The 24,003-nt window shown below is 41.2% G+C and overlaps 1 protein-coding gene across 2 annotated transcripts in view; it reads right to left on the reverse strand.

Moving 5' to 3' along the window:
• Positions 1-8,547: 8,547 nt before the first annotated feature.
• The window catches only part of satb2 (SATB homeobox 2), a 48,915-nt gene continuing 33,459 nt past the window's right edge, over positions 8,548-24,003 (reverse strand). The window contains exons 12-14 of one of the 2 annotated variants that reach the window (XM_085435568.1): positions 22,445-22,639; positions 10,613-10,795; positions 8,548-10,515 (exon numbers count right to left, since the gene is read on the reverse strand). In XM_085435568.1, the coding sequence (XP_085291694.1) occupies positions 10,021-10,515; positions 10,613-10,795; positions 22,445-22,639 (873 nt within the window). In that variant the 3' untranslated portion in view covers positions 8,548-10,020. Of the gene's footprint in view, positions 10,516-10,612; positions 10,817-22,444; positions 22,640-24,003 lie in introns of both variants that reach the window. The other variant, XM_085435567.1, reaches the window with a different exon arrangement.

Raw genomic sequence — 24,003 nt, forward strand, 5'->3', positions numbered from 1 at the left:
ACCCTTTATTGTGGTTATTGGTGCAAAAGAGTATATTTTGAACACAACCTTGATCTTTTTCTAAGCGTGCCTGAGTAGTTTTACTCATACAAAACTAAGTGGAAAACTCATCCTGCAGACTTGTGGATCAAACTACAGTAGGTTATAACTCCACTACCTCACCTACTTTTGCATAGAAGAGTTTGCTCAGGGATCTTTAGGCCAGTGACAAAAGCAGAGTGCTGCAGGGGCGACTTTCTGTAGCTGTGGTTGATGCTGTTGTTGTAAGGCAGCTCTGAAGTTAGCCGGACCCTAGTCCTCTAACAAAAAGTTAGATTGTTTCACAGACAACATACAAAATTTAGATTCTTAATTTTGATAATAAACGTTTTTGATACTTGTTTACGTGTTTTTAAAAAGCTGAATAATCTCTGCAAACACTACTTTTAAACCACTAATTTTATTTTGTAAAACAACCTGAAAACAGCCAAATTAGTCCTTTTTATTTTATATTTGAGAATCCTTGCTGGGTGAAACATGTGGTTCTCACAAATATGCATGTTGATATCTATTATTTTAGGCAAAGCTGATCAGTGAGAATCCAAAGACATGCGTGTTCAGTTAACTGATGATTCCACATTGGCTGAGAGTGTTTGGATGTCTGTATCCTGGTTCTGCCAAAGGCTTCTTCTTTTTAAAGGCGAGTTTTTCCTTCCCACTGTCGCCAAATGCTTGGGGTTGTGTGATTGGTGGGATTTCTTTCAAATATTGTGGGGTCTTTACTTTACAATATGGAGATTCTTGAGTTGATTGTTGTTGTGAAGTGGCACTATATAAAAAACTGAATTGACTGGTGATCCGTTTCAAACACAACCATAGAATCATTCCAAACAATCCCAAACTCCATATCATTGCTGACTTTGGGAGGTTTAATGATAGATTAAAAAATTAAAAGTTTCCAGTTTAAGATGGGATTCCTTACAGTACAGTTAAACCGCATCCTTCACAAGCGTGTACTACCTTAAAAAAAGGACGTACTGCCTCCATGTACTCAGAGGAAAGTGAGTTTTCAAGTTTCCCTTGAATTGTAATCACAAACACAGCAGTTTTATAAATTAATGCTTTAAACATGTTATTTTCCCAGCTGATGCTTCAAACTAATATTGTCTTCATTATGGCATAGCTGCTGCTGCTGTGGTGGAACAATCCTCGCTCTATGTGTATCCAGTACTTTGGTTTAAAGTGTTTAAGTAAATCCTTTGATGAATGAAATTATTACATTTGCCCTCATCTATATTTTATGCCCCAGTCCAGATTAGTTATTCCAGGGTTTCAAGAAGTGCTGAGTGCAATTTATTTTTAATCACAGCAGCTGTTAGCCTTCTCGTATTGAAGATGTTGCCTGACAAAGACCCAGATTGTAAGAGACAAATGTGACCCTACGCGACCCGCTTCATTTTTAATTCAAACAGCATTCAGCATCTTACTGACAAAATAGCCATGTTTGAGTTTTTGTCTGCGCCTCATGCCAAATAAATCCCCTCTCTCAAACACACATCCAATCAAACAAACACAACTGCGGTTTCCAGTCGTCCTCGCTCTGTCCCAAAGCAACATCTGAAAGTATTCTGATCAGCTCGAAATGTCACAAGCCATATATTCAGCAACAATACGATGAAAGGCTCAGCCCTGACAAGCAGTTGTTAATCTCACCGTAACATTTGGCTAATTGAATGTCTGCTGTTGTTTATTGTTTGTTTCCATGTTGCCCCTCAAGTGACTACCACCGCTGCCTTCTGTTTCTTCAGTGCATTAGTACTGATCTACAGTGTTGCCACGCCACAAACCCAGCAGCTGCCCCAACCCTCTCTGCAGCGCTACGTCAAAGCTCCCAGAGGAGATTGTTCCATGTAAAATCACATTACCCCCCTGTCTTATTCAGTTGTGTGCAGTTTGCTGTCATGGATCAAAAAACACGCTGACAAAATATTTAATAGCAGCGTGTCACAAGAAAAGCTCTTTTCCTGAGATTCTGTGGTGTGTAACAGCTGAAGGGACTGCCAGGTATGACCCACACGTGCTCTCTGAGTGTATCCATGCACTTCTGCTGAGCGCAGCGGGAGGCCACAGGTGTGGGAGCCTATTCGGCAGAGAAACTCCTCTCAGATGCTGCAATGTGGGTAATAATAGTTAGCAGCAACAGCTGTGCCCTGTCTCCCGCCTTCACCTCTAATGCTCTCTAATCATCCCTCTATCAGGCCTAATATCCCACAGTGGTGCCCTCACAGCTGTCTGAGGGACTCTGGGTATCGAGACACCTGTCAATCTCTCTCTCCCCCTAATATGCAAAAACACACAAACAGTCAGACGCCGCAAACAAAAATATCTCATCTAAGAAAAATTCAGCGACCACTGGATTGCACACTTGTGAAAAGCAAGCACCAGGGGTTTGAGTTAGGCATTGCTCGAGTCCTAATAATACTTACTTATCTTACACTGGGCCTCGGTGCAGCCCAGTTTATCCTCTGAAGCTAGCTTGTCTCTCTCCTTTTAAGGCAGCTTTCTTTTGACTGTCCCTCAGAAACAGAAGGTTTGGACAGGAGGTGAGTATGGGTGGGGCACAGCTGAATTTATGTCATTTAAATTTCATGTAAATTTTGTTACACGTGTACAAAGTAAAATGTGACATTTAATGAAATCTGGTCGAATGAAATACGTTCAATTTGCACCAAGACAATGATTAATTATTTGAAGCATTGCTTCATGTTTATGAGGGAAAAGAATCTTGATGCTATATAAATGAAATCATTAAAATTTGATCATTTTGATAATGTTATCTTGTAGAGAAAAGTAAGTAGAAACTACTAACACATTAGGCCTGGAAGTGTCAAATGTTTTTAAAATGGGAGGTCAAATGATCATCCCCCGTTTCCCCAGAGGCTTCCCAGGAGTCATCACCGTGCAGATGCATAGCTCCTATTAGCCATAAGCACACAGACTGCAGCTAGCATCTCAGAGAACCACAGACCTGTGGGTGGTCTCGCCGCGTACGTTGCTGTCTGTCTGCGACTCTGTTCCAGCCGAGCAGAGCTGACTCTCTTCCAACTTCTGACAGCCCCGCTCTTTAACACAGGAGGCTGATAAAACTGCAGCGACACCCCACAGGCTCTCGAGGAGCTTTATGATACTACATATGTGCAAGAGAGGATTTGGGCCTACTGCCGCCTGCTCCGCTCCATCACAAATCCTGGCTCCTAATGACTACCAGCTCTTTAGGACCTGAGGCAGGGGGGTTAAAGCCCACCAATTGAGCGAATAATGAGTTGAATTAGGAGATTTAAGGACGAGGTGGAAGGAGAAGGGAACGGGTGGTGCTGAATGAAAACCAGAGGTGCTTACCGCAAAGCAGAGGAAGCAGTCAGACCGTGTGTTGGATTAGAACGGATGGGTACAGCAGCGGTGAGACGCGCCTGCTTCCCCAAACGCCCTGACAAACACATTTTGAGATGTAATCTCCATTTTAGCACTTACCACGAGAAGAAAGAGGAGACGCAGGCCACAAATACTATTACTGGAATAAATGTCATCACTGAGATGAAATAACGTGGCGGAATACAGCATTTCCATTCAGATTAAGTTGCTGTCCCTTTAAAAGCCGTATTTTGCATAATATTTGCTGGTGCATTTTGGGCTGATGGATTTTGGAGCATTAAACGGAAACCGTGTGTCTCCGTGTTTATGCCAGGCGACAGTTTGATAAAGTTTATTTTTTTTATTCCCTAAAATATCCGCAGAGACCTCCTTACTAATACAATTCTGAGTCCAGGTTTGCTCGAAGAAGAATTGACAGGTTTGAATAACATTACCTTTCAGATCGCACCGTTGGCCACTTATTAGCTTTATCTCGCATAATGTCCTGTTTTATTTAGTTTGAGTCTGATTAGTTTAAATGAAATCTCAGAACTTTGACTAGAAGGGAATGCCTTGTCAGAGCATATTTGCTTAAATTTCCTTAAACATCCATACAGCCTTTAGTAATGGTGCTTTTAAAAGTGTATTGTTTCACTATATAAACACAGGAAGCTGCATTGTCATCCACAATTTCCAGTAAATTCCACCCAAAACAGCCTCTTGGGTTGTATTTTTTTCCCCAGTCTTGGTTTTCTTTGATTGTGAACATGAACAAATGAAGCAATATTTGGTTCCTGTGGCCACACAGTTGACTCGGCCCAGCCTGCTCCCCCACCATCCTCCCTCAAGCCAAGCCCTCTTCAAGTTTATACACAATGCACAACATTGTTCAAAAGACAAAGCGCTGCAAAATGGTCTTTGAAGCCTTTGAACATCATCAAACGAGTCGTTGCAAAGTTAACTTGAGCAGCTAAACATAAACGAGTGAGTCATGCTGAAATAAAGAAATAGATGACAGGTTTCTATCTGATGGCTAATGGTCATACCAGCTTCAACAGTCAAAGGCAAACTTGAACAAAGTATCAGTGAATTCTCACATTTATGAGGCAGCTTCTTCAGATCTGTCAGAACTGTCAGCCTCCTGCAGCATAGACCAGGAAAAAAGGACAGACGGGCTATTTTAAGGGGAGAGCGCAGAGACATCGGTGTACCTCAGCAGGTATAATTATCCTACAGAGGCAGAGTCACAGCGTGAGCTGATTGTCCTCACTCTGAGAAGACAAGCTGAGTGGAAACGCTTCTGCAAGGAGACCTCGGCCCTCCAGCTCATCATCAACACTTAGGCTCCATTGTTTACTGAAGGATCCAACAGACCGACTCACACACACACACACACACACACACACACACACACACACACACACACACACACACACACACACACACACACAGATTTGACCCAACCCCTGCTTGCAGGTTAAACACTAAGATTGTTATGCCCTGTCACACCTCATCAGACTTAAAACTCGTTAGTGAGGCAATTTAAAGAAAATGTGCATGTATGGGTGTGTGTGTGTGTTTTCTGCTGCTATAGCTGATTGTCCTTAGGTTGCCTGACAAATGAGCTATTTTATTTTACTCATTTCTTCAAGTCAGTATTCAGGATGCCACACGGTTCCTGATTAATCAACTGCTGTGTGAAAGCCTGTCGTGTTTGTAATGCTGCCAGTCTGAAGTCGCCTGAAGTATCTTACAGTTTTTTACAGACGCTAGGACACATTTCCCAATACTTAGGTCACTTTTGCAAAACTCCTCACACAGTGAGCACAACAGAAGTCTATGTGGGCTAAACTGAGGACCAGTTATCATTGTTTTGGCACAAAATGCATTCAATGACTACATCTCTCAAATTTCATGAATCATCTTCTCACTCAGACACAACAACTGCCAAAAACCTTTGTACGTACAGGACATTTTGCATGTGCTTACATACTGTTTTCAAAACTGTTAAACTCATGGTCAAAACAATAACACAATGCAAAACTTGAAAAGACGGCAAAATTCAACAGCAATATTTTATTGAAACATATTTTAAATCTAACAATGCAGTTTAACCAGCCACAGCTTATTCCCATTGTAGATGAACATCTACACAGGTGTTACTCCTTCAATTTTTCAACTCCTTCAATTCTGGCATGCCAGAAGATTCTTTCCTAGGTGTATTGCCCTAGATGACATAAGATGTGATGTGGATGAGTAGATTAGCATTACTATTGTATGTGTATCAGTGGATGGTGTGTATACAAATTCTTGTGTTTTGGGATTACTTAGTGCAAAAAAATAAAAATACATAAACATAAATACATGATGTCTGATTCATTCCAGTAACATATATTGAAATTATAAACAGAGATGTGTCCTTGTTTTACACAAGAAAACACTGTGTAATGCTACATGTTGTTAGTGTTTTTTAGGTCATTGTTTTGTGGGTGACAAAGTGTGTTTGTCGGCTGTCAACCTTTGCTAGTGTTCTGGAAGAATGAGTTTATTTGAGACCTGAATAAAGTGTTTTGGTAGTTGTAGTGCATTTTGAATGTGGAATGAACTGCTTTGCCAAGCTGATGGTCAGTTAGGAGGATTGTGTGAAGTGTTTTGCAAAAGTGACCTAAGTATTGGGAAATGTGTCCTAGCGTCTGTAAAAAACTGTAATGTTACAGATACACACAAAATTACAATCAATATGCCATAATAAGACACCTCAGTGTTTCTTTTTTATGTGCATTTGATGATACTAATTAGTTCATGTTAAACTTGGAAAATCTCCAAACCTACCTACAAATTATTAATAATCTATTAATCATATTTTTTTTTTACAAGACTACTCGCAAATTTTTTTCTTTACTTAGTACAAAAGTTTTCTTTCAAGTTTAAGAACTTTCTATACTTTTTTCCTTGACTGATGTTGACTGATTTTACATTATTTTATTTTATAGACGAGTCAAACAAATACAACTAATGAAATGAACAAAATGTGCTGTAGGCGTCACTTCTTAAAAACTCCTTGGTGGATATTTGTTTTTGTTTTTTTTTGTTTATTTCATTTTTTTATGATGACAAATGCTTTCCAAAGCAAAGCAAATAATTTAGATTTACATAAAAGCAAAAACTTGGGATTATCGGGACCATTGTTGTTTTGTGTTACAGCTGCTAGAGTCATGCAATGGAAAACAGTGCTTTGAGACTGCAGCATGACCAAAACGACTGCATCTGTGTGCGATAAACTTGCGATCTTGTTGCCTTTGAAATGGTTACTTTGAAGCTGCAGACCAGGTCTTAGGCCACTCACAATAAGTTGACATCTTCAAAGCAACTTTGGTGCAAAATGGCAATAAGATGGAGTCAGTCTGCTATATCTCTCCCCATGCAGTTGCAGTGGGTGAATTTGACATTATTATTACTATCTATTTTAAAAAAAAGTTACATTCACCCGTGCAGACAGCCTCAGATTGATTGCAACAAGCAGGCAATCTCTCTGCTTTTTTAAATGATATAAAAGTCTATTAAAGAGCCCGTTAAGGATAGCTAACAAGATGGCAGAGAGGACAACCTTTTTTTTGTGACCTAATTTACATTATTTTGTGCCTTTCAGCTGCTGGACAATGCTGGAGAACAATGCTGCATCTATACTGCAATGGCTAATCTTTAGGCTAGCTTAACAGCTAGCTAAGCTTATTGTTGGTTATTTGGTGAAAGACATGATACCACTATCAACTTGTTGTACTCTGAGAGGTTGTGGATGTGGACCCCAGGAAGAATAGTTCCTGCTACAGTAACAGCTAATGGAGATCTAAATAAGAATAAAGAAAGTCATTTCACGTAAATGTTATAGGCTACAAAGTGCAGCAGCTAGCTTTTAGCTAAAGCTGTCCCTCCAAGAGAAATGAATGAGCTTGATGCTGGTCATGTTGTGGAGGGACCATTATGATCTTGTTGTGTAACACAGCAAAATCAATATAAGTGATATATAATAATAACATTAATAACATAAATATGCACAAGACTACACTAAACCATATAATCTACACATACAGCTAATTACAAATATGTATTTGTTTTACGCTAATACAAATATATTCCACTGATTTCATTTCCTTCAAAGTTAATCCTGTAATGTGAATAAAAAGTAAATTTTTGAAGTAAAGTTACACCAATGGTGGCAGCAAAATTTTTATAATATGAATGGTCATTACATTTGATAAGTTGATAATAACCAAAATAATATTTGTGCCAGTTTACTTGAACCTAGAGAGATTCATTAATTCTACTGCTTCTTGTACATTTCTTTTTCAAACAATCTAATAAAAGAGCAAGGGAAGTAATAATATTGGCAGTGGTCATGTTCACAGGACAGGCTCAGTTTGTTTTTATGTCAGCTTCCAGCAGCTCTAATCGTGTGGCACAGCAGAGAGAAAAAATGCGAGCTGAGAGTGCTGGCAGCCTTTCTGTCTAAATTATTGTCACTCTCTCTGGCTTATTAGAAAAACCAGCCCCAGAGGCTTTACACAGACCTTTAATTGATTGGTCTAGCAAAAGGTTTAGCCCAGTGACAATCTGTGTGTCTTTATGCTCTGGGGTGTTTGAGAGGATGTATAAAATAGAAGTAAAAACAGACACTTTTTGAATTCACAAGTTTTAATTCACTTCAACACTGAACTGAACTAAGATTTCATCAAAACTGCATTTGAGTCTAACCCTGATTCCTGTCATACAGAAAAGCACAACGTAATGATATAGAGTGATTGACGTAAAAATTAAAAAGGCAGGTCGTCTTTCTGAGTGTAGCAGCCGATCGGGATAGTCAAACGAGACACTATCCATGCTCAGATATTGTTTCCAACATACTATTTACTTACACATCTGCAAGAGACACCAAACAAAGAAAGAAAAAGAAAAAGATATTTGCTTTCTTTTTAAATAGTCTTGTGACTGAATTTGCTTTTCACAATAAAATGAACCGATTCCACTGAGTTGTCTTAAGGAAAAAAAAATCTCCAAACTGGCTCAAACAATTAAACTCACTCAGCAAAATAAAAGTATATCAACAACAATTTATCCCATGTCGGGTATTTACAGACATTAAAAGTGAAGAACAGAGTAAAACCTGCCACATTTCTTTAATGGCTCATAAAAGTAGATTGTCATCAACTGCAGAAAAAAGCACATTTTTACTTTCTTCTTTTTCCAGCAAATTTTCTATTTATGTGAAAAAGAACTATAAAAAAACCCAAAGAAAACTGGCATAATACGACTTGACAGGGCTTTTTTTTTTTCACCCAATAACACTCAGTAACTGCTTCTTTTATTTTCTTTCGCTCTCTCCGCTCCTCTTCTTCCTCTTCTTGTAGGGCAGGGCACTCTTAATGTCTCTTGTTATCCAAACAACCGCCCAGTTCTGCAAACCAATATTTAAAACCATGGAAATAAAAACTAAAAATAGCACGCAATGACAGCATCTCTAACCATAATAACAACAATAATAACAATAATGATAATAATAATCATGGATAAAGATAGCAATAAATAGGGTTGGTGAAGTTTAAGTGCGGGTAGGTGTGGTGAAACACAAGACTGTGGGCACCAATTAGAGAGAGGAGAGGAGGCGGGAGGGAGAGAGTGAGATGGAGAGGAAGAGTGGAAGGGGTGGACTACCACATAGAGAAAGACTGATTGTTTGCTGCTCTGTTTCTTCTTTCCTAACATTTTTTCCCTCTTGCACACGAATGTGAGGGTCCCTCCACGCCACATCCTCTTCGCTGTCCTCCTGCCAAACTGTCCACTGCTCCTCTCCACACTCAGTTTTAAACAGTTTGTCTTTTGCAGCTTTGAGCGGCGAGACAGATGGATGGGAGAAGGGGGACGAGAATACAGCACATCCACTAAATATCAGGGTCCTTGTGATCAGTAAGTGCTAGATTGGACTATTCTGGAGTGTGACTGTGAGGCAGAGGCAGGGAGTATGTGTGTGTGTGTATGTCGGCCTTTACCACAATGAAATAAAGCTTGAAGATGCACAGAGAGTGCTGTGTACCTGCGGTCTCAGGCAGGCAAAAGTATTAGCAACATCAGCGTGTGTCCTGAGGATTTCGTCGTTTTTGTCGAGGACCCAGCCCACCAATTAAGTTCTATATGACTGTGCTCTGTCTTTAAAGAGGAGGAGCGTGGCTTTCCTGGCTGATTAGGATAAATTGGTGCGATTGTTTCGAGGTCAGAGTAGAAAAAGTATTTCCTACGAATGAAAATCTGGGGTGAATTATTTAAACGTTCCTCGGGGGAGTATTCTTTCACATTTATACAACTACTGCCGTATCACAGCACACCAATAACCTGTTTTCTTCTACTGAGGTAATTTCACTCTACAAATCTGCGTTTGGTACTGTACACAGTCTGTCTGATCATTTCAGATGTACAGTGTTTCAGCCCAATGCTGTCTTGGTTAATGTGCCTGGGTAGACGTTAACCTTCCTTTGCTGCCACCCTCCATAATTTCTTGAGTAATTCCTCACTTCCTATCACAGAACATACGTTTCTCGTGCTTCTCTCTTTATCTCTGTCCTCTCTGTTCGTCAGTCTCTACCTCTGGTAGTCAGCCTGCTCTCGAGGACTGGATGAGGAGCTCCCGGGTGCAAGAGGTCCACTAAGCCTGCCTTGCCCCTTGTCCTTGCAATCCTCCTGAGCCGCATTGGACCCTAAAGACAACTGGCTGGAGTTGGAGCTGGAGGATGTCGGAGGCTGGTTCAGCCCCCCACTGCTCCCACTGTTCCCCTCAGTGGGCTGGTAGATCTCCTCAGCCCCATCCTCGCTCGACTCTGGGTCCTCTGAGCCCGAAAGCAACTCCTCTTCCCTGTACTCGCTGACATCAACCCCTCCAGTGGCGGCAGCACCCTCGCCCAGGTCTTTGAGGCGGCCGTGGTGCTTGACGTGATACCGCTGGTTCTGGAAGAACTTAATGATGGTGTGTTTGGGTAGGTCAAGCTGTGCGGACAAAGTATGAATAGCCTCCTGGTCTGGGTACAGGCCAACATCCTGGATGAAGCTCTGCAGGATACCCAGGGCCTCTAGAGAAATCTAGAATACACACAGCCAAGTGTCAAAAACTAGATAAAGAAATGAACAAACCCACATAACAAAATGCAGAATGGGAAAACACGATAACCATCGGTACCTTGGTGCGCGATCGGGGCTTCTTGTTGCTTCCAGCACCACCAACAGTGCCAGATGCAACACCTGTAGGTCCTCCACCCATATTCTGTGACCTCTCTTCATTCGCTGGGGCAGACAATGGTTCTTCACGCATTGGAGACAGGTGATGCTCCTTCATGGGGCCTGGGGGTGGCCTGTGAAGTGCCTGGCGAGAAAGGCAAAAGAGCTGATTAATGGGGCACAGTGACCCCTGATCAAGACTGCAGCCAGGAGCGAGAGTGCACACTATTTGATCTAAATGTATATAAATGTGTTGTATGAGCATTTATGTGACCGTGGGTTTTTGCACTTTATGCCTCACATTTGATCAGAAATACAGTTTTGCACCTGATAAGTGTTATATTCAGTTTACAAAACCCTGTATGTTACATAACATCTTATAAATCATCCAGTATACCGCCCTCCACCTGCAGTACACAGTAGCCAGGGCTGCAAGGTGAACACAGGGTGAGAACAAGTGCTCACAGTGTCATGGTCTATTAAGCTGCTCCAAGGCTGGCATTCAAACACCAATGCATCCTGGTTACCTTTGACCTAATGTGTGTAAGATTAGCTCTAGTAAAACGGCAACCACCTGTTTGCCAGGAAGTCTCTTATTTACAAACTTATGAGACCCAATCACTATTTAACCAGCAAATTCAAAGCCTCAGAGGGGCAGAGGGTAGAGGGGGAATGAGGACAAAGGAGTCATCATCTGCAATTGGTGCTTAGATAAGGTCAGCAGAAAGCAGCTATTGTTGTAGTTTGATAGTAGAGGACAGGAAACACAAGGAGGAAAACTTGTGAGAGTAAATGAACAAAAACACAACAGAAGAACATATAAGGTACCAAAAAACCAGCAGATAGAGATAGAGCAGAATCAAAAAATTAACTTCATTAGACTGTAACTGACACTCTATTAAACGGACACACCAACAGAACTGCTGTTACTTGATAACATAGGGAATTGGTATCATCACCATATTTATGAACAAAAGAGCTCCAGAATCGAGAAACTGAAAAACTTCATGTTATCTTTTACTTGATTAGACTTGTATTTATAACAAGTATTCAATAATTAATCAATATTTCATATACAATATACGCTGGCTCTCTTTTAGAACTTCTCTTTTAATAAAGGGGTAAACAGGAGTTTAAAAAAGCATATTCATTGTAAACTACTTCAGCACATTAACTTAGTCACTGTAAGATCAAAGTACATTAGCACTGCTTTTGTGCTCATTTGATCATAGAGGCTATTTTTAGGAGTATTTCATACACATCATGCTAAAAACAAATTTTTCCTTGTTATAGTTACTCGTTAGGAGAAGCCTCCAGACTGGCTGGCTGGTTATTGATCTGTTCTTAAATCTGATCTGGTTGATTTTTACTTTCATATAAAATGAAGACATTGTGTCAAACGCAGCCTGATGAACCAAAACTTAGTTTAAGAAAAACAAAAACAAAACTTCTACTATTGCTGCTTGAACAGCTGGTGCAAGTGTACCTGGGTTTTTATCAACTCAGATTATTCAGTAATCCAGGTTATGACACAAAGAGCTCAAAGTTTAGCAGGATTTATGTGTACAGAGAGCTGCAATAGAAATACATAGAAAAGCGGAGCTTGTGCCGAGAGGATCCTCTGGCTGTCAGGATGGGCCTGATGGCCGTGTGACAGCACTGAGGAGGGCCGGATGAAGTGTTCGGAGGGAACGTGGGGACTTTGGTTGTTTGTCAGAAGGTAGTGGCTGTTGTGAGAGCGTTGCGGTTCTGTCCCGCCCGCTCACTTTAAGAGCAGGGAGGGGCCTCCCCACTGGAATGCCCAGCTATAAATCTGTGGTGCATTAAAATTAAAGGACCCACATAAAGATAATAGTCATTCACTTTTCTCTCCCTCTTTTCAATAATAACAGGGTATTACTTAAATAATATCGAGGGCAGGCCAGACCATGAAATTGCTCCAATTTCATTTCTGGGGCTTTATTTCTGCAGAGGGGGGGGGGGGGGGGGGGCATTTACAGGAATTCTGTAGGTTTTTCCTTATTTTGCCATTTTTCAAATTGACGGTTTTAGATATTGAAGAAAAAAACAGAAGACTGTAAGAATGCGACAGACTAGCAATACAAAGTTAGAGGCAAAGACCGAAAAGAGAGGAAAAAAAAGAGTCTATCCCTGTTCTAATGAGGACCACACAGCCACAAATATCCCCCATACAAACATACTGAGACACTTAATAGCTAAATTGAGGGTAAACCATAGAGGGGATTGTGAAACCTACCACCCCAAACACACTCCCACACAGACCTTCATCATTTCAATGCTTATTTGAGCTGACGGCAGGGACTCTCGGATCAGGGGCCGCACATGCATGCATCGACAGAGGAGCCTGGACTCCTACATGTTATAACGGATATGTTTGAAAGCAGAGGCGAGCACACAGGGCTCCTTCAAAGTTCACCTCCAAATGCTTCTTATCTGTTGTCTTATTCTGCCATACCTGAAGCTTTTCTGTCTCTACCTCCTTTCCACGTCTGTACTCACTTCTAATGCTTCAGGACACTAATGAAGCGAGTCCCGGCCAACCCAACACGACTCCAAAAATTCATAGATGCCAGGAACCCCTGCTCCCACCTCCCCGTGTCCTCTACCTACACCACTCTCTAACTACTTTCTGCAAGCCCTGATTCAGTATTTAAAATAAATGTTTGTACCACACCAAATTTGATTTACCATTTATAATAAATTAGGATCCTAGTTGAATTTTGAGCAGTTCAGCATCATGATCAAACACTTTTGTTGTATATTTTTCCTAAAAACTAGTTTCGACTCGATTTGTTTTGATTGCCTTTTGCATTTTCCACTTTTTACGACTTCAGTCTAACCCTCTGTGTCTTTGCTTCTTGAGCTCCACTATTTCTCAATTAATCACTTTGTTAATCACCGTCACCATACTGGATTCTGTCATCTTACAGAATCCAGTACGGCAAACTCTGGGTGTGTGAGAAAGTAAAAAAATCATGAAACCAATTTTTGGCGAAGGTAATTAAAAGCTAAAACTGAAAAGAAAATCAAAACAGCAAGCCGTGGTCATGTGTCATAGGGGGCTGACCTACAGTCTGGGGTTAGTTACCTAGACTAACTGGGCAAGCTGGAATCGTTGTAGATCACAGGCAAAGAAGTTCTGCTAAAATGCTTTTCATTGCCCAACTACCCATCATTTTTCATTGCCATATGAAGTTCACAATAATGATTCATAAGGCAGCCACCTCTCTGGTAATGATCTGGTTAAGTTTAGGGACCAAAAGTGCTGGGTTACAGTTTGGGAAAGATCATGGTTTGGGTTTAAAACCCATATGTCTAAGGGCAGGGAAAGATCATGGTCATAACTAAATGAGGACTTGCTGTACTCTGTTAAGGTCAGGAAAAGACTGTGGTGGTCACAGGCTCAAAGAAAACAGCAGCAGTTCATACATGTAAGAAACAGAAACATACGAACATGGTCTCCAGTGGAGAACGTGACGTGTTGATACGGCATCCTGATCCTGTTTTTAGGAAAACACCCACTGTGACATCCAGAAGTCTGATGTTGTAGATATCAACTTGGCTACTATTCAGTGTCGGAAAAATTCAGTATGCAACATATGAAAAAGTACATGAAAAGGAACCAAAATGCTAAGATGCATGCATTCAGTGGTACCGAGGAGTGCAACATGAACCCGGCTTTAGTTTGCATTTTTTAAACGTGAGCAATTTAGCTGTTAACGCGACCACTGTAGCATCATTCTGAATATAGACTATTAAAAAATTGTGTTTTATGATCTGACCGAGAAACCAGCGTATACTGCATGCTCAGTAACGTGCACTGGTTTATCCTTCCTGTTTTTCTAATGGGGAACATAATTGACATATTGAACATGATACAGTATTTAAAAAAGACTTGAAATTCACAAGCGAGAGTATAAACTCACCAGAGAAGCCTTTACTCGGGTCATAAAGTATTGGAGTTGCTGTCCCATTTTCGAATGAGCAAATTTACAGAAATATTCACCAAACGTAACATGTCAGACGTGATCTCGATTATGCTACAATTATTCTTAAACGTTTACAGTTTATTTGGCCTGTTTCACCTTTAGTCCCCCTTCCCATGCAGTCCAGCTTGCCTACTTCTCACCATTAAACGTTGGAAAGGACTACATGTCACTTCAGAGCAACACAATACAGCCCTGCTCTCCCAAAACCACAAGCACTGGAGCCCAGCGCCAGACCAGCTCTTCTTGTGGCATGATTCAATATTCCTGAAAAACATCCCCCCCTCTCTCTCTTTCCTTCTCACTTCTCCCCTCCCTCTCTCTGTCTTTCTCTCACTCTTCTGGCAGCGCCGTGAGTGCACTGCAGTGAAATGAAAAAGTTTTCTTTAAAAACGTAAATCAAGGCAAATCACGACGCAGAACTATGAAAGAATTATAGAACATGAAATATTCATCTTCCCCTTAATGAGCTCAGGTCCTGCAGGACCTCTAACTCTCGCTCTCTGTCTGTGTGTGTTTTGTTGTGTATGCGTGTGTGTGTGTTTGGTTGTGGGTGGGTGGGGGGGGGGGGGGGGGGTGCCCACAAGAGACGGCATTAACACAGAGATAAATATGTAATGAAGGAAAAATCACTTTTCTGTTGGTTTTTTGCATGACTTCACCTTTCCTGTTAATCAGTGTGTTTTTTATTTTCCCCCTTTTCCCTCCATCTCTGTCTCTGTCTGTCTCTTTCACTCTTGCATTTAAAGAAGTGTGTGTGGTTGCGATTCATGGAGACTGGATCCGGACTAATGGAGTAGATGAGTCACTGCACATAACTTTTTTTTGGTATAATAATGTTTCTTTGATGAAAAACTGTATACACGTAATGTCACTGAGCGCTGGGGTCATGTGTGTATACACATGCACGCACTTGCATTGTCGCATCTTTTTTTCATTCAAACTGTGTGTGTGGTATTCATTCCATTTATCTGCAATTAAGCAATTAACTTAATTGTGGTTTGCCAAAAAGCCCAAACTCCACCCTGCAACAGTGAGTGAGGCCACCGGGATGCACTGAAGACTGAGAGACAAACCAGGAGGAAAAGAGAGAGGCAGATATGTTGTCTGGAAGTGAAATGGATAGACTACACAAACTGAAACTGAAAAATGCTGCTTTATCATTTATCGTACAATTATTTTCATATTTTGCAGCGCTAGATCTGCATGAATGTGTGTTTGGTTGTGTTTTTTTCTATTATTAAGCCGTTTTTATTGACAGTGTTTGAAAGATTGTAACATGATTTGTGAGACTAGTTTAGTCATGAAAACTGTCGTTATAAAATTACTTGTTACTAATTACTAATTACTAATGTTATGAATTAACCATCACCATGGATGGAACAGATGTGCCACTTACTAGTGGGCTACCTAGGTAGCTTTTGCTTGTTTACATTAATGGTAATAGAATCATATCTGAGCAGAAATGCTAGCTGGCTACCTCGTCAAATCCCTGATCCATGATGCTAACTTGTATAACAAAGTAAACCTGTGTAATCTGACTTGTGTATGACAAATGCTATTGATTTTCTCCATAACAGTACAGGTCATACAGGCCTAGAAATTGATCACCTGACGACCCTCAGCATCATCTGTTTACTGGGGGAAAAAGTATATTCCCTGACATGTTGGTGAGTGGGTGCCAGAGGCCACTAGCTGTTGCTGGGTGAAATCAGTGGGAGAGTGGGTGCTGCCCCAAAACTTTCTGATGTTTGTCTTTGTCGCTAACAGTTGGCTGCGGTCGCCCACAGTTAGATGACACAAACTGTTCTGCAAACGTTGTCTAACTAACCACTAATCCATCTATCCATTTTCCTCCACTTATCACGGTCGCGTGGGGGCTGGAGCTCATCCCTGGCCAGGTCGTGGAGTCAAACTCATCTGCTAGAGGCCAAAACAATCATTAAGTGATAACTGATAATAAGAGTATTTTCTCTGGAAGTTACGCAGAGGTCATTTAACTGTTTCCTTTAAGACATCTAAGCTGGATTCTATCAGTGGGGAAAAGACTTATAACTACATTTACCAAAAGCAAAACAACATGATGAAATCATTTCACATTAATTTTTATTGCATTAAATTGTTATGGAAGCTCAGTAAGATTTTAGACATAAGATGCTAGACTTTGCTTCAAAGCTCTAGTGTTATTTTTTAGCAGACATTAAATGGCATTAAGCGAAACAGAGTAAAAACAAGCAAATAGAGTCGACTATAGACCTACGCTTTATTTGTACAGTCCTTTTTTTTAATCTCTTGGCAGTTTTTTTTCCTGCTGTTAGTTGTGATCAACTCTGTGAGAGCTGATCACAACAGTTGGTGTCAGTGAACAGCAGCACGTGCTGTCCAATGGAAGTCAGAAATATAAAAGCTTACACAACTCGCTGACAGGACACATTTTGACTTTCTATAATAGGAAATTATGTCAAAGGTGGTTCTGTTTTATTTCCAGTAAGTCGTAACAGTGAGCCAGCATGCTAAGTAATTTAGCTGTCGCTTAAAACTGAGGCAGCTAAAGGAAATGCTGCTATTTTATTGTCTACACCAAAGGAAGGTATGGGTACCATTGCTTTTTACGGTCCAGAGAATCTATTGTTTCACACACTGAGATCAGTTTACACATCATCAGCACTGCTCGGCTGGTGAAATCAGTTGTGTAACGGCTCTGGTGGGAACTTTCCCAGCTCTAGGAAAAATAATGCCTGGTGATGTCATTGAGGTTGTTTTGGCATTGGGTTGGGTTTGGAGATTTTTATTTATTTATTTATTTATTTTTACAGAAAACTTGTGTTACAAAATAAGGGTGTGGAGTTTAGAAAAATGGGGGGCGTTTATCAGGCAGGGAGGGTCCAATGAAGATTGATGTTTCATTAAAGACAGCATACAGTCCAGTGAACAGGCTTGACCCATAAGTCAGTTTGTATTTGTCTAGTGTCCCCATTTAGATCACTATTGTTTTAAACACCACATACCTACATCACCTCGAGACCCTCGGTTTTAATGGCTCTGCAGTACTAAATCACCGTGACAACCCAGGAATGGGCCCTGTGTTTTTCTTATCTAATGCTCATATTTTCACAATTTTTTTTGCAAAACAATTTGTCCTACTAGTAAAACAAGTGAGTTAAGAATGTGCATGATATCTTTCATAATATGGTAATGAGTTCATCAATCATTTCCCCCCAAAAAGCGTTCATTTCTTTCAACAATCAGAATGCATATGATTCCCTGCATAGATCTGTGTGCAAAGACAGCTCAAAAATAGCTCTGATTCAGAACGTCAAACTCATTTTACATGGTGGGCCACAGTCACTGTACACAAATCTAACTACACATTTAATCAATGAGATATCTTAATATAAGATTTCCACATGATAAAGACATGTTTGTTGTAGTAAAGAAATCTGTCACAACACTTTGGCCTTAAATTGTATTATTATAGAAATATTATCATTACAGAAACAAATATTATTACAGAAATAATTTAATAATTTTGTGTGGTATGAAATGCCATCAGCAGGAAAAGCTGTGAAAATTGTGAAAATCCAGTTAAAAGTCTAAGATTTACGTTGTCCTTTACATTTTTCACAGTAATCCAATGGGCAGATTTTGGCCCCCGGGCCTTATGTTTGACACTCCTGCCCCAGAGCTTATGTGGGAAGATTTCAGTTCTTGCAGCTTTGCTGGCCTGAAATCTCACAGTTAAGTATTGTTTGGAGGATTTCACACAGAAGTGTTCACTGTTATATTTTTTATAATTACAGCAGAGCCAGTGTAGCAAACCTGAGTCTTTGAAAGATTTAAGTGAAAACCTGGATAAAAAATTGAGGCTTTGTCTGAAGCGCAAGTCAGCCTTTGTCCTACAAGTGACTATTTATCTATTTGCATTGTTAATGAACCACAATCATTCAAAGAACAGACAGAGTTTGACCAACTCAAGTTCAAAAGTGATAGAAAATAAACTGTTAATCTACACGTCTGGAAATTTTAGAAAACATAAAAAAGTACAAAATAATTAAGATGCTGAAGATGAACTTTGACCTCCTTTTTTGGAAGCTGTGTCACATTATGATCACTTCTTTGCAAAGAACATTGACACTCAGGTTTCAGTTGAGGACTGGAGAAAGAAATGGGCAGTTTGTTATAGAATATTCAAAAATCTTTTTTTCACTCTCAAAAGATTGTGATAATAACTGCAAGTTTAAAACATAATGACATGATCTTAACTTTGATAAGTCTGGAGCATTTATGATGTTTTCTTCAAAAAAATACTTTTGTATATATTTTTCAAACATTTGCCAGACTCGTGGCATTTGACACATTCTATGAAGTGGCCCCGCTTTGACGAGACAGAAAACAGGAGCGATTTGTTTTGGGGGTTTGGAATTAAGCACCGCTGGGCTAAAGCGAGACACAATGAGTGGAGTAAGGCTTGTAACTTCTGATTCTAGTCCACCACTCCTGGGGTCTCGGCCACTGTGAGCGGTCATACATGCACACACATAAACACCTCCAGACTTGCAGCAGAAATCAATTTAGCAAAAACAATAAAGTAATTATTTATAAGGGCAGACTCTGCCAAATTAGCTGTGGGACGCACTTAACTGCTCGAGCCATGTGAGTGAGAGCTGTAGAGCCAACGCTGGGGCTGTGTCAGTCATGAAGAAATGTGATGCTAACTGAAGTTACAAATACACTCTTACAGCACCTACACACTTCATAGACACGCTCACACAGAGCCGCTAGCATGGTACCGCACATACAGTCCAGTACAAAGCACACACACACACACAAACACACACACACATCAGTGGTATGTGAACATTTGCTTCAGAGAGCAGCACTGCGTTCATTTTTCATGTGTATCCCGGGGTTGGTTGTTACAGTTTTAGAGACCTTCTTATTGTCCAAACACAACAGAGTGCTCACATTACCAACTATCAGTATGAGATTGTGTGTATGTGTGGCAGATGGGACACATGTGTGGTCTGTGGTGGCAGGCTGGCTGGAGCCTGAGGTTGGTGGAGGGCTTCATCTGGGACAGAGCAGGGAAGGGGGGGGCTCTCAAGACAGCAACATGAACACACACACCTCATTTCCGATTAATAAATCACCAGCGTTTCACCACAGTTCTTCTCCCTGTGTCTCTTGGGGTGGGAGTGAGGGTGGGTTGGGGGTGTGTGGGGGGTGGGAGGGTTATTACACAGGCGTTTATGAGTGTAAATTTTATTTTTAGACTTTGGCGAGAGGAGTAGAGGAATGTGTTAATGGTGCCACCACAGCTTCCTTTGCATCTTCCCATCAGTCTTTAATACAAAGCTCTGAATTGGGAGGAGAGAAAAAAGGCTTGGTGGTAGAGTGAAGGTGGGTGGAGCTGCAAAGCAAGCCGTGTAGGATTCATGTCACAATACCAAATGGGAAGTCTGAGCATTGGCCTGTTTTTGATTTATGGCATATGGTATGTACTATATGTGGGCTATAATAGCTTTGGAGCTGGGGGTGACGGGGGCTGTGGGCAGAGTAAGCTGGCGGGTTCAACCAGAGGACCTAGACTCAGTCCAAGCAGTGAATGCTGTTTCTACCGTCGAACCTGATCTTCCACCTCTTTTCAGCGAGGTCAGGAGATGAAGAAGTGACACACTTCCTGTTGCTTCTCTGGACATTACACCGATTTAACATTTTGGGGAATTTGAACCTTTTCATGTTTGCATTTTAAAATTAAACTATAATCAGCTGCTTGATGTTTCTACCTCAAGCAAGAGAAGGGGAACGGGGGTGTTTGTGTTAGGCAGGTTCAACATTAACATAAACACAGATACCTTCATGTACCAACAAGCTCCTCCTCTGGAGTCAAGTATGGTAAACCACAGGCATGTATACAGGGTTTGCATGCTGTGGCAGCACTCCTACATTAAATATAACTATATAACTGATAGAGGCTGTCGCCACTGGATCATGGCACTATTTATAAAAAAAAATTTTTTTATCGATACTTTCAATTCAATTCAATTTTATTTATATAGCACCAAATCACAACAACAGTTGCCTCAGGGCGCTTTATATTGTAAGGTAGACCCTACAATAATAGATACAGAGAAAAACCAAACAATCATATGACCCCTTATGAGCAAGCACTTTGGTGACAGTGGGAAGGAAAAACTCCCTTTTAACAGGAAGAAACCTCCAGCAGAACCAGGCTCAGGGAGGGGCGGGGCCATCTGCTCCGACTGGTTGGGGAGAGAGAAGGAAGACAGGATAAAGACATGCTGTGGAAGGCCTGCAACTTAATGCATAATTACAATGGGGGGGGGGGCTACAAGTCAGGAAATAATTAAGCTATAAGTGCATTTTATCTGACACCATAAGTACACAGTTCTTTTCAGGGCGTGGGTCATGTCATGCTGTGACTTTACCTCGCATAACTGGGTATTTTACAGGAAAGAAGAGAATAATTGTACTGTAAGTAATGTACAAAACAGCCTGAGTGTAAAATGACAACTGATGAATGGAAAATCCTTCATGGATTAAAAAAGATTTAATAATGAAGGCACGTTTAACTCACACCATAATACGAAAAATATTGCACAACATTACCTGTTCATTACACACCAGTGAAATTTGTTATGCTATACCTAAAATTAAAAGTAAATACTTGAAATTGCTTTCCGTATAATTTCTGTCTCCTTCCTGTAAAATACTTAAAATTACTGAGGACTACTTAAATTGATTTAGAGCATAACTGTTGCTTTGTTACCCCTTTATTCTACCTTTAAGCATCTGCATGTTAATATAACTGCATTATTCTTTCAAATAAAATACACCTAAATTCAATTTAATTGCAGAGAAATAAAGACCTTTGTCACGGGCCGTATTATAAAGTGCTATCCTACTTTTTAATTGGACTTGACTTACATTTCTAATTTATTTAAGCTTTGCACTAGAAGAAAAAGCAAAACCCAGGCATGCAGATAAAGTTAGGTGGGGCGGCTTCAGCGTGTGTCCAACTGGAGCGCTCACAGTAACCAAAGATGCCAACACGTTTCTGTGCTTCCTCCATCGATCTCCCTTCTCTCTCAAGCCTCCTTCAGCCTCTGCCTCCCTCCTCAAAAACTAATGGGGCATTTCCTCCAGTGCCACACCACCCAGCAACTCTGTTTACTCTTCATTCCACTGGGGCACACAGGGACACACAAACACATGTGCACCCACCACAAGATCAAACAGCACTGCGCAAACTTAGATTAAATAAATATAATGACTCAATAATAATGACAGATTTGGTCTCTGAAGGTAGAGGAATACACTTCCATCTGTTTTAATACGTGAGAAGTGCCATGAAAATGGAGCTCAGTAACAACTATTTCTAATATCATTCTTTACAGCATCTTAGTCATCCTTATCAGTCAGTGTTTATACCGTACTGTGTGTTCAGCACATTCATATCTGCGTACTTTTTAGGAGATTGTAATTAGAAGGGGTGGCCATGTTTTAAAGAAACAGTTCTGAAATAATCGAGTAATCCATCAAAAATAGATTTTAGGACACACGTGTTTGTAGGTATGAAGACCAAGCACTTTCTCCCGATTTCAAGTTGTAAATATTATGAGATGAGGTGATGTGCAGGAAATCTGTTCAGTGTGTTTACTAGAGACACCGTCTTTGTGCCAGCTGTAAATAAAATCCACCCATTGTATACCGCATCTGGATATGGAGTGTCGAGGTGCACGTTACCTCCACATGCAAACACTTACCTGTGTGTCCTGTGGCATGTGGAGGACGGTGTGCAGCCTCTCGCTATGATGGTGTCTGGACTCCTCCTCGTACGCAAGATCTCTGTCGGCCTGCGGCAGCGTCAGGAACCTCCTGATGGTGCACAGGTTCTCCCACAGAGTGCGGTTCTCAGGGCTGGGGTTCTCCTTCCACCGAAGTAGCTCGCACAGCCAGCCCTGAAGAGGAGACAAAGATGTATGCGTGGGGGGGGGGAAAGGTGAGGTTAAAAAGAAAGGAAGTGTGGACTGTGCGATAGCTGACAGGAATGTTAATGGGTGACTTCTGCTACTGTGTCATACACAGTGAGAAAGAATTGTTATGCAATTTTTTACGACCTTTCTCTCTCACACACGTGCACGCAGAGCAGATGACTCTGCATCTACTCTGTTTGGAAAGTGGCAGCGGGGATGAGCATGACAAGTGGCAACTGAGATAGACATGAATGAGTTTATTCATCCATTATCTGATTCTGTGTTACAGCAGTGGAAGCAGATCTGCCTCTCCACAGCCACCACCTCCAACTCCTATGTGTTCCCAAGCCAACTGAGAGACATAATCTCTCCAGCATCTCTCTCAGCCCTAGGGCCTCCTCCTGGCAGGACAAATTGGAAACACCTCACTCAGCAAGTGCCCAGAAGACATCCTGATCAGATGCCTGAACTAAATCTGTTGGTTCCTTTTGATGTGTGTTTTGAACCCCAAGCTCCTCACCCTATCCCTAAAGAAGAGCCCAGGTACCCTTTAGAGGAAACGTATTTCATCTGCTTACATCTACAATCTAATTCTTTTGATTAGTATGCAGAGCTTACGGCTAAGATGAAGGTGGGAATGCAAATTCACCCATAAACTAACAGCATTGCTTTCACAGCCAGCTCTCTTCACAACAGAGTGGTGAAGCTGTGCCAATCCGTCTGTCAATGTGCTCCACTCCACTCGATCATGAACGAGAATCAAAGATACTTAAACTTGTCCACTTGGGGCAGCACCTCGTCCTTGGCTGAGATCTATAGCATTCTCATCCCACCCACCCATTGAGAGTCACGGCTCAACGAGGCTGACACAACCACATCATCTGCGACAAGCACAGACAAGATCGTGAGACCACCTAACCTGACACCCTCCACCCCGGGGAGGGAAGCTCGAATTAAAATAAAAAGTTGTAAAAGTTGGAAGGATGCAGGATGTGTGAGGTAAAGGAAGACGGAGGAAGGAGAGACGGAGAAGATTCAATTATATCTGCTAGACTGGTTCAGTTTGTGACACCAGCTGTTGTGTTCAACCAGCCACCTCGGGCAGCATGCACCGCTAATCGCCTGATCATCTCTCGCTCTCTCTCTCTCCCCCGCTTTCTTGCTGTCCTTGCTTGCTGGCCAGCTGCAGCAGATGGGTGCAGTGAGCCATGACCCTCAGCCACCCCCAGACCCACCAACCAGGGGTACCTCGCTAAATACACACAAAAGCAATGCACATACTGTATACATGTTGTCAAGCCTTCTTTATAGACCACCTACATCCCATGTGAGTCACATCCTGCAACATC

The sequence above is a fragment of the Copadichromis virginalis genome, linkage group LG16 (genome assembly GCF_057382275.1).
Source record: "Copadichromis virginalis isolate Kocher_CV1m ecotype Utaka linkage group LG16, C_Virginalis_male_GT1.1, whole genome shotgun sequence".
Taxonomy (NCBI): Eukaryota; Metazoa; Chordata; class Actinopteri; order Cichliformes; family Cichlidae; genus Copadichromis; species Copadichromis virginalis.